This window comes from Moschus berezovskii, chromosome 22, assembly GCF_049115385.1.
Source record: "Moschus berezovskii isolate FMDL1 chromosome 22, NW_MosBer_1.0, whole genome shotgun sequence".
NCBI lineage: Eukaryota > Metazoa > Chordata > Mammalia > Artiodactyla > Moschidae > Moschus > Moschus berezovskii.
The window spans coordinates 9,632,110-9,643,144 of record NC_142481.1 but is presented as its reverse complement, the minus strand read 5'-3'; the positions used below and the strand labels follow the sequence as shown (position 1 = coordinate 9,643,144).

Below are 11,035 nucleotides of genomic sequence, written 5' to 3'. Positions count from 1 at the left end.
TCAGAGAACATAGTAAGAGCTTAATGTAACATCAGAAGTGTAACTTCCTGAGCAAGCATGTGGGCCTGGATTTGATTCCTAGCTTCACTACTCCTAAGATAATAAGACTTTGTTTGGGCCACTAATACTTAACTTTGCTGGATCTCATACTCCTCAGCTATGAAATGAGAATATTAAAGAATGTATCTACTCTTCCAAAGGTTAGAGAAATAGTCCACGTAAAGCCCATTTAAGCTCCATGAGAGGGCAGATAGTTTTTTCTTTTTCACTGTTCTATCCCTAGCACAAAGATTGGTGGTTGACAATTTATTAATAAATATTTGTAGAATGAGTAATAAAAAGGCACTGTGCCTAAGTACACATGAACTATTACTAGCTTATAAGGTCCTACATGGGGCTTTCCAGGTGGCTCAGCGCTAAAGAATCCGCCTGCGAACGCATGAGACATAGGTTCAATCCTTGGGTTGGGAAGATCCCCTAGAGAAGGAAATGGCAACCCGCTTCAGCATTCTTGACTGGTAAATTCCACGGACAGAGGAGACTAGTAAGTTACATTCCTTGGGGTTGCAAAGAGTCAGACACAACTTACTGGTGGTGGTGGTTTAGTTGCTAAGTTGTGTCCCACTCTTGCAAACCCCATGGGCTGTAACCTATCAGGCTTACCTGTCCATGGAATTCTCTAGGCAAAAATACTGGAGTGGGATGCCATTTCCTTTTCCAGGGGATCTTCCCGACCGAGGAATCAAACCCTGGTCTCTTGCATTGCAGGCAGAGTCTTTACCGACTGAACTCAGAGAGAAACCCCACAACTTAGTGACTAAACAACAAAAAAGTCCTAGTGATTTCCCACTGGCTTCATTTTATGATTTAATCTTGTGCCAGTTTGCTACCTCTCACTCTGCTCCATCTGCCCTCCCCTCTCCACAGCTCCTCAAATATGACACATGTGCCAGCTTCAGGGCTTTTGCACCTGCTGGCCCCACCACCCCAAGAAATACTCCATCTCCCAGTTATCTACATTGCTTGTTATTGCAGCTCCTTCAGCTCTCTGCTCAATGTCGCCTTCTCTGAGAGACCTCTTCTGGCCACTCCTGTCACCCTCTAGTCCCATATTCTGTTTTACTTTTCTCCAAAACATTTACTGAGGGCCCGACTCCCACCCCCCCACCTTTCCCCCTTTGGGATCTCTTCAGTAGAATGTAAGCTCCATGAGGGCAGGGCTTTGTCTGTTTCACTCGCGACTCTATTTCACAACGCCCGCGTTGCCAGGATTCAGCAGATTTCATTTGCTGAATTTACAGCCACATAAACGACCATCGGGCTGCCCTGGTGGCTCAGACGGTAAAGCGTCTGCCTGCAGTGTGGGACACCCGGGTTCGATCCCTGGAGATCGGGAAGATCCTCTGGAGAAGGAAATGGCATCCCACTGCTGTACCCTTGCCTGGAAAATCCCAGGGACGGAGGAGCCTGTTATGCTACGGTTCATGGGGTCGCAAAGAGTCGGACATGATTGAGCGACTTCACTTCCCTTTCCTTTCCAAAGGACCACCTGGCTAGTGCCGTGGGGCTAGAAGCCGCGGGGATTTTTGGCCAGGATTGGCCACAGACTCCGTCACGTGACTGGCTGCCTCCCGCCCGCCTTGGAGGCGAAGGCGGGCCACGAGGTCCACGTGGTTTCGACTCCCGGGCGGGGTGGGGGTGGGGCGCTGGAGGAGGTTCTGCGCAGGCGCAGTCCGTGGCGCAGGCGCAGACGCCTCCGGGGCGCGCGGCCGGCGGCGGCGGTTGGCGGCGTGTGGGGCCGGCCGGCGGTTGCCGGGAGCGGAACAGAGCTCAGGCAGCTAGAGCCGGCGCCATGGTAGAGAAGGAGGAGGCGGGCGGCGGTATCAGCGAGGAGGAGGCGGCCCAGTATGACCGGCAGATCCGTCTTTGGGGATTGGAGGCCCAGAAACGGTCAGGGCTGGTGCGGTTTGTGGGGGATTGGGGGTTGAGGATCTGTAGGGGGCGTCTGGCCTGAGGCGTTGGCGGCCTTCGGGGAGCCGGACGGTTTAATTTGAAACGAGGAGGTGGGAGTCGTGTTAGGGTTGGGCTCTCTCCTGAGAGGAATGGAGGGGTAAATTTGGTCTGCTTCCTCAGAAGCTTTGGGAAGCAGGGACGTCCCAGGTGGTGAGAGGGTTTTTCCGAGGGGTTGGCGGCCGAAGGGGCGGTTCAGGGACTCGACGCCCGAAAGGAGTGATGGTGGGGTTTGGATCGGGGTTGCGGGCTTAGGGAATAGGAGGGGGGAGGAATGCCTGGAAGCGGTGAAGTGGGGGGGCATAGTTGATTCATTCATAGGTAGCAGGAACCTCGTCTCGGCTGGACCCTGGGGCAGACTGGCAAGCCAAAGAACTGCGAACTTGCATTCATTCTTGTGGCCTCTAAGTGGTGGGCCAGTCTGAAAGAATGAGTGTTTTTGTTTTTTTTTTTTGAGGAATTTTGGAGCACTTTATATCAAGTGGGCATCCCGAGAGGCTCGGAGTGTCTCAGGGCTCTGGAGGTACCCAAAGAGGCTACTTATGTGTAGATCTGGGGATGCCTCCAGAGAGGACAGGATTGGGCATGCCTTGGTCTTGGGCGTGTAGTTTTCGGAGGGGATATAGTCTTTGAAAGAGGTGATGGATTGGATCAGATACTTATTGAGCACCTACCACAGACACCGTTGTAGGCACTGAGCGGCAGTCAGTGAACTAACTAGGCAGACTCTGCCCAGGTGGAGACTACATTCTTGTGGGGAAGGCAGTAAACCTAAAGAAATAGCAAAATATTGGGCAATGCAAGAGCCAGGGAGAAAAAATAAAGCAGGAAAAGAGGATGGTGAGGTGGAAGAGCTATTTTTAAAATTAAATTATTTTTGGTTGTGCTAGGTCTTCCTTGCTCTGTGGGCGATTTTTCTTGTTGCAGAGCAGGGTCTCTAGGGTTCTCAGGCTTCATTAGTTGTGTCTCCTGGGCTCTAGAGCTAGGGCTTAGTTGTGGTGCACGGGCTTAGTTGTGGTGCACAGTCTTAGTTGCTTCGTGGCATGTAGAATCTTCCCTGGATCAGGGATTGAATCCATGTCTGCTTCGTTGGTAGATGGGTTCTTCACCACTGAGCCACCAGGGAAACCCTGTTTTGTTTTATTTTTTTTTTCATGGAGTATAGTTGCTTTACAGTGTTGTGTTAGTGGGAGAGCTGCTTTGATAGGGTGACCAGGGGAGTTATCTGAGAGGTAACACTGAGCTTTGGTTCTGTATTCAAGGGAGAGCCAAAGAGCCGTGTGGTCATCTCTAAGGACCTTTCAAGCACAGAGAACAGCAAAATCCTGGAGGCCAGGGCATGCTTGGCAAAATAGAGCAACAGAAGTGGCTGGAACCAAATCAGGGGAAGTTTTTTAATACTAAGTGCTGAGGAACCTGTTGGAGAGTTTTGAGCAGAGGAGTAACACAATCTGCTTTGTGTTCGAAAAGGATCACTCTTCTCTGTTCAAGTGTGCAGAAGTGGGAGGAAGGATTCTGTGTAGGAGGTAGCTGTGGTAATCCTCTTGAGACGGAAGTAGTGATGGCTTGGAACTCTAGGGGTCAAATATAGATTCTTATAATTTGAAGGTAGAGGGGAGAGGCTTTGCTGAAGGATTCAATGTGTGGGGTGTGAAACCAAGAACTCAAGGATGCCTCCAAGGTTTTGGGCCTAAGCAAGTGGAAAGATGGCAGTGCCTTTACTGAGCGAGGTGGGGAAACTGGAGGTGTGGAAGAATTGGAGTTCGCTTTTGGAGTTAGGTTTTAGCTGTTTACTAGACATATAAGTAGCAGTATGAGAGTGGTTGAGTTCAGTGATGAGGTCTGAGTGATGGGGAGTGGTTATGTGATGTGAGGGAGTACAGAGTGGAGAATTAGTTGATAAAAGGATTGGGGAGGCAGGCAGGTCACGAGAATTTAATTTGAGGGGTGAGAGCTTGTGGAATTTTTTGGTGAGAGTGTGTGTGCTGGGGGTGAGGTGGAGGCTACTTCAGGTTCATTCTGGAATCTTCTGTGATTGTGAAGAAGGGTACATCATGAGGTATTAGTAAGCATTGGTCTAGGGGTTGGAGGCTCCTGAAGTAGACGATTGGTAATTAAATAATGAGAATGGGCCTGAAGACATAGGTGGGTTGGATTGAACTTAGGGTCTCCTGACTGAAGGATTGAAGTGTTAGGAGGTCCTAAAGAATTGGGGCACGAATCCTAGGTGTTCTGGAAGGGTTGATCCAAGGGGTTGGGAACAGCAGGTAGGTCTTATTTGAAGTGGTGTAGTGTCAGTGAGGATTAAACTAGAATTAGGGAGCTGTCAGAGGCTTAGGAACCAATGATTTATCTGAGGGGCAACAAAGAATGGATGGGGGCTCTTGAGGGAGAGAAGACCTGAGGGGCAAATCAGAGTCAGGGTAAGGAATTCTTGGGAGATCGGAGTTATTCTGAGGAAGTGGAGATGTACTGAACTCAGTGGAGAACCTGAAAAGGATTGGCTGAGGGTCCTGGGGGAAGGAAGGGGTTACCTATCATTTGAAAGCTATAGGTTTGTAGACAGTCTTACAGAGTTGATAAAATGCTCTCGAGTCTCATAGCAGCTCTTTGGAGAAGGAAGGCAATGGTTTCCTCTGTTCAGAAAGGAAGGAAGCACCACAAGGCAAACTGATTCGTCTCTAAGGGAACTCCAGGTGGGATAGGAGACCTTCGGAGACTGGGGTAGCTTCGTGAAATAGAAAGCAGCCTGGGAATCAACAACTGCATTCTGGCTACAGGTTTGCCTCTGACTCTGTTATGTTGGACCAGGGTTGTCAGAGAATTGTAAGGGAGAGAAATCATAATAAAAATGGCCTTCAGGGGAACTCATACAGTCTGGAGGTTAAAAGCTGGGGTGTATCTCTCATATGGTGTTTTAATTTTTTTGAAATTAGTTGCCAGCATCAAAAAGAATTGGCCAAATTTGGGACAATTTTAGCATGGAAAGAATAAAATCGACCTCACTTAGAAATATTTAATAATGTATCTTCTGATAGGATGAAATAAGAACCACAATGCATCATCTTTGATGTTTTCCTACCAAGTATCTTTTACCCTAATCATGTTTTTAGAGAACGGAAACAGGTTAAAGGACACTTGAGGTAATGATGAGATGTCCAGCATGTGGGACATTTTACAAGACAGCTGCCCTGGTTCTCTTCCAGAGGTCAGTGTCTTGGAAAAAGCAAACAGTGGGACTGTTCTCAATTAAGAGAGTAAAATGGTGGAGCCAAATGCACGGTGTGATCCTAATTGGATCCTGGTTCAAAAAGAAAGCTCTAAAAAAAAGTCTTTTAGACAATAAGGGAAATTTGAGTACTCAGTCCTGTTAGACGATTTGGGGAATTATTTTCTAGATGTGATAGTAGTGTGGTTATAAAGGAGAACATCATATTTTTGGAGCTGCAAGATAAAGGTGTGAAGTGCTGCCTTGTCAGCACATGGGTAAAGTCAGCAGGGCAAAATATTAACTCTCCTTTCTATTTTTCTGTATGTTGGAATTTTTTAACGAGAAGTTGGGAAAATGTCTCTGTCTCCCAACCACTCCCCATGCTCCCCACATATGGGGATGTCACAGTTTCTGATTTCTGTCTTTTGAAAAGTAGTTAAGGTCAGACAAACAGTAAGGTCAGACATCCCTATGATCGGTTGGATCGAAGTGGAGGCTGCCTGTCTTACAGAGAGCTTATGTGGCCATCGTCTCCATCAGCTCTGCTTCAATCACTGATGGAACTGTCCAGCCCTAAGCATGTGAGTTTGCAGCTCTTGTTGTGTGCCCAGCCCATGTTGTGGTTGAGGTTCAGGGAAGGGAGCCAGCTCCCAAGGTCACACACCAAGTAAATAAAAGGAGTGGGACTTCTGTCTAAGCTGGTAACTTTAGGTTCACTGCCGGTTTCCATGATAGCTCATTTGCCACCCTGTGGGGGCTCATTCTTTGAATTAAAGTAACATGAAGGAGAGCGTTGAAGCTGGCAGCCCTGATTGTTCTCAGACCATATGCTTCAGTAGTTTTTGCACTGTGTTTCGCGCCAGAGGCCCGTTTATCCCCTGTCTGAGAGTGAGGAAGGAGGATGCCTGGGAAGAGAGAAGTAGAAGATAAGCTCTGTGAGGGTAGGTGCTTGAAATGTCCGATAATTGAGATGTGGGTATTGACTGGTCTCTGAAATTCCCAGTGCTTTGTTGAGTGGAGGGAATGGTTGTATGCTGCAAAGACCTGGGAAGTCCAGAAACCTGGGTTCAGCTCTGCTCACGGGCTCTCTGGCCTCGGGTGAGTCACACAGTTCCTTGGCCTTCGGTCCCACATGTGCATGAAGGAGGGGTGAGTGTGACTAAATCTTTAAGGACTCAGCGTTGAAGTTTTAACCTTACAGGATTGGGACTCCCAAAAACTTCGCTGTTTTGAAACACTCATTATCCTACACAGCTGCTGTTGAGACAGCACTTCTGTTGGTTCCATGGGCACCTAGTTGTCATGAAAGTGACTGAGCCTGTACTGGAGGTCAGTCCTGGTGGTTTCATATAAGGATCCATTTTTAGTGGTTAATAGTTGAGTTTGAGTCCAGAACTTCTTAGTTATCTAACCTTGGATACATTTCTTAACTTCTCTGTGCTTCAGTTTTCTCACCTATCAAATGAAAATAACAGAATCTACATTATAAGATTTTTGAGAAAGATGGGACTTCCCTGGTGGGCCAGTGGTTAGGACTTCTGGCTTTCACTGCGAAGGACCCGGGTTCAGTCCCTGGTTGGGGAACTAAGATCCCAAAAATATGCCGTACAGTGCAGCCAAAAAAACATTTTTTTTAATTGGTAAATGAAATGAAGCACGAATAGGGTCCATGCACAGAAAGCATTCAATGAATTCTAACTACCATTATTTGACAAATGTAAGTTACAGCAACAGAAGACACAAGGAACTAAATAGGAAATGGGTTGTGATAAATAAGATATAGCAGGTGTCAGTGGGATGCGAGGAAGCTCCAGAAGGACAAGCTAGACCGTGGGAGGAGCAGGTTTGCCCAAGCAGATTGAGGTGGGGAACAGCCTTAAGTTGTATCTTGGATTCTGACAAGACATTTGAGTAAGTATAATGAATAGGCAATTGGATTGAGCAGGATCATAGATTTAAATGACAAGTACTGTACTGTGGGTCTTCCCTGGTGTCTCAGCAGTAAGAATCCACCTGCCAGTGCAGGAGATGCAGGAGACTTGAGTTCTATCACTGGGTCGGGAAGGTCCCCTGGAGGAGGGCATGGCAACCCACTCCAGTATTCTTGCCTGGGAAGTCCCATGGACAGAGGAGCCTGGCATGGGGTCACAAAGAGTTGTATATGACTTAACAACTAAACAACAACAACTGCACTGTTAATGGAAAAAGAGAAGTATTTTTAGAAGCAGGAAATGATCAAATCTGCCTAGTGGTCCCATCATTTGTCTGGTTGCACTGTCTAGAAACCTAGGAGCTCTTTATTCATCTGTGTCCTTTCTGTCTTTGTCCTGTCTACTGGGAAGTCCTCAGGGTTCTGCTTCAAGGTTCATCTCACCTGCCTTTTTTCATTATGCCCATCATCTCAAATCACCTCTGCAGTTCCTCCTTGGTCTCCCTGTTCCACTCTTGACTCCTTATAATCCATCCTCAACTTAGTAGCCAAACTGATTTAAATGAAAAACGAACATCTTCACATTCCTTCTTAAAGCCTTCCCAGTGATTTTCTGAGTGCTCAGACCTTTTAAATCTGGTGCCTTTCTTGCCCTGCCTGTCCTTGCCTGCATCTCCCTGGCTTGCTCCATTCAAGCTGTCTGTCCTTGAACCTCTCTGTTCCTCAGATATGCTAAAGCTCTGCCTGTCCTTGGGGACTTCGTCTTTGCCCTACTAGAAATAGTCTTTTACAAGATTTTTGCATTAGACTCTCAATAAACATGGTTTGAATGTGAATTTGGTAGTTTTCAGAATTTTTAATCATGAGTGAAATTCATTGGCTTGACTTACTTTGCAGTATGTTTTGTGAATTCAGATTGTGGTATAAAAATTGGTTCCTTCCTTCCCAGAAGTTTAAAAGGTATTTCTATGGCAGAAGTTAAGAGGGGAGTGAATCCACAAATATTTATTTAGAACCTACTTAATCCTCATTAGAGAAAACCCTGGTCCTGGGAAAGATTGAAGGCAAAAGGAGAAGAGGATGACAGAGGACGAGTTGGTTGGATGGCATCACCGACTGAGTGGACATGAGTTTGAGCAAGCTCTGGGAGATGGTGGAGGACAGGGAAGCCTGGAGTGCTGCAGTCCATGGGGTAACAAAGAGTCAGACACGACTGAACAACAATATGCAAGGCAGCATGGGGGAGACGTTGAGAGAGGGAAAGAAAAGCACAGGTCCTGGCTAAAACTGAATTTGGATCCCCAGTGCTGAGCACCCGTTAGCTGTGAGAGCTTGGACATCTTTACTGAACTTCAGTTTTTTCCTTTCCCGAGGTAGGCATGAATCCTTTCCAATGGAAACATAATGGCCCATGCTGGGGCCCGTTGAGCCACCTTGCCTTTTAGGGAGAGAAACTATATGCAACATTTAGAGTGTGTGTGCTTTCTGAGAGAGAAAAATGGTGAACCATAATCAAGGTTTCAGTGAGGCACTGTAGGTACATATCTAACTCAGTGCCTGGTACCCTGTGAACCCTCTGTGGATAGTAATTACTATTATTGTTACTGATAGACTGTACACAATATGTCATAATGTGACTTTACATTTATTTGCTGTAGAGAGGCATATAACTTTATATTTTTTTTCCAAGATTTTCTTATGTGGACCGTTTTTAAAGTCTTCACTGAATTTCTTACAGTAATGTTGCTTTTTTATGTTTTGGTTTTTTGGCCCCGAGTCATATGGAATCTTAGCCCTCAGACCAGGAATTGAACCCACACCTCCTGTTTTGGAAGTGTGGAGTCTTCCTGGACCGCCAGGGAAGTCCTGAGAGGCATATAACTTTATGAGCATACTTGAGCAGTATTGCATGAGTTCATATCTGCTTTACTAAGATCCCACATGCCTCACTGCGGCATGGCCAAAAAAAAACCACCCAAAAAATACAGTTTTTGAATGCCAAGCACTGTTCTAAACAACTTATGTGTATTAACTCTGCAAGGTCGGTAGTATTAGTCTCATTTTACAGATAAAGGAAGCTGAGAGTGGCAGACAAAATAATGCCTGTTGGGTAGCTGTTCTGTCTTCAGCAAGTCCCTGAGAACTCCGTGCCTCAGTGGGTTAGTTTCCTTTTGGCAGCTGTAACGATTACCACAAATTTTGTGGCCTACAACAGCCCAAATTCTGGAGGACAGAAGTTTGGAATCTGTTTCCCTGGGCTAAATGAAAATTAAGGTGTTGGCAGGGCTGTGCTCTCTGGAGGCTCTGGGAACAATTTGGTTAATTTTTCTAATGTCTAGAAGCCACCTGCATTCCTTGACTTGTGGCCCCTTCCTTCATCTCCAAATCATCTTCACGCCTCTCTTCTCTGAGCAAAGCCCCTGCTTTTGTCATCACCTTGCCACCTCTGTCCCTTCTGCCTCCCTCTCTAAAGGACCCTTGTGATTATTTGGACCCACCTGGAAAATCCAGGATAATTACCCCTACCCCCCCCCCATGCTTAATTTGATCACATCAGCAAAATTACTTTTGTCATGATGTAATTTATTCATGGACCCCAGGAATTAGGGGCATGGACGTGGCGAGGGCGGGGTGGCATTATTTTGTTTGACCTCTCAGCTTCCTTTATCTGTAAAATGAGACTAATGATGTTGTAGCCATGCGTTCCAGGAAACAGACTCACTCAGAAGGACAATGCAGATAGTGGAGTGCAATTTATTATACCGGCGGCCCCAAGGCAGAGTCTCCTCTTAGCCAAGGACCCGGACCAGTTTAGTGAAAACCTTATATACCCTAAGTGTACATGCCCAAAGCCACCTCCCCAAATTCCCTGAAACTAGTCTGAGCAGAGGGAAAGATAGAAGCAAAGTTAACCCATGATTCATATGCCTTAAGTCTAGGTAGTTAACAGTGGACAATTATCAATAGGCCTGTGGTCATACCCCAGTAAGCATAATAGAATTTATGATTCTATTTGGTTACGCAGATAATTAGGGTATTCTTTTAGGAGACAGAGAGTCTAGATACGAGCCCTGGGGCTCTTCCATCCGGAGGTCTGGTTTTTCAGTTGGTACGTCGTTTCCATAGATACTGGGCATATAGCTCAAAGTCAACAATCCGGCCCAAGATGGAGTCTTGCTTTCAAGATGGAGCCTGTTCTGTCTGTTTCCTCCTTCAACAGTACTACCAACCTTGCAGAGTTAATACACATAAGTTGCTTAGAACAGTGCTTGGCATTCAGAAACTATGTTTTTGGGGTGTTTTTTTTTGGCTGTGCCGTGGCGAGGCATGTGGGATCTTGGTTCTCTGACCAGGGATCAAACCCATGCATGCCCCCTGCATTGGAAGTGTGGATTCTTAACCACTGAACTGCCAGGAAAGTCCCTCAGTAACTGTTCCTAAGTGTTAACTACTGTTATTTCATTCTGTTTTATGACTGTCTCATGGACTTCCCCGGTAGCTTAGCTGGTAAATCTGCCTGCAGTGCGTGAAACCCCAGTTCAATTCCTGGGTCGAGAAGATCCTCTGGAGAAGGAATAGGCTACCCACTCCAGTATTCTTGGGCCTCCCTGGTGGCTCAGATGGTAGAGAATCCGCCTGCAGTGTGGGAGACTTGGGTTTGATCCCTGGGTTGTGAAGATCCTCTGGAGAAGGGAACGGCTACCCACTCCAGTATTCTGGCCTGGAGAGTTCCATGGCTAGAGGAGCCTGAAGGGCTACAGTCCATGGGTTCGCAGAGAGCTGGACACGACTGAATGACTTTCACTTTGATTTTCCTGGCAGGTGTGCACCAGGGCGCCGTGGCCTCTGAGCATACCATCTCAATCCCTCTACCTTATTGTTGC

At 46.7% G+C, this 11,035-nt stretch overlaps 1 protein-coding gene across 6 annotated transcripts in view; it reads left to right on the top strand.

Annotated features, from left to right (window-relative positions):
* Positions 1–1,735: 1,735 nt before the first annotated feature.
* The window catches only part of SAE1 (SUMO1 activating enzyme subunit 1), a 60,701-nt gene continuing 51,401 nt past the window's right edge, over positions 1,736–11,035 (top strand). For all 6 annotated transcript variants that reach the window (XM_055411770.2, XM_055411768.2, XM_088830894.1 and 3 more), the window contains exon 1: positions 1,736–1,950. In XM_055411770.2, the coding sequence (XP_055267745.1) occupies positions 1,853–1,950 (98 nt within the window). In that variant the 5' untranslated portion in view covers positions 1,736–1,852. The remainder of the gene's footprint in view (positions 1,951–11,035) is intronic.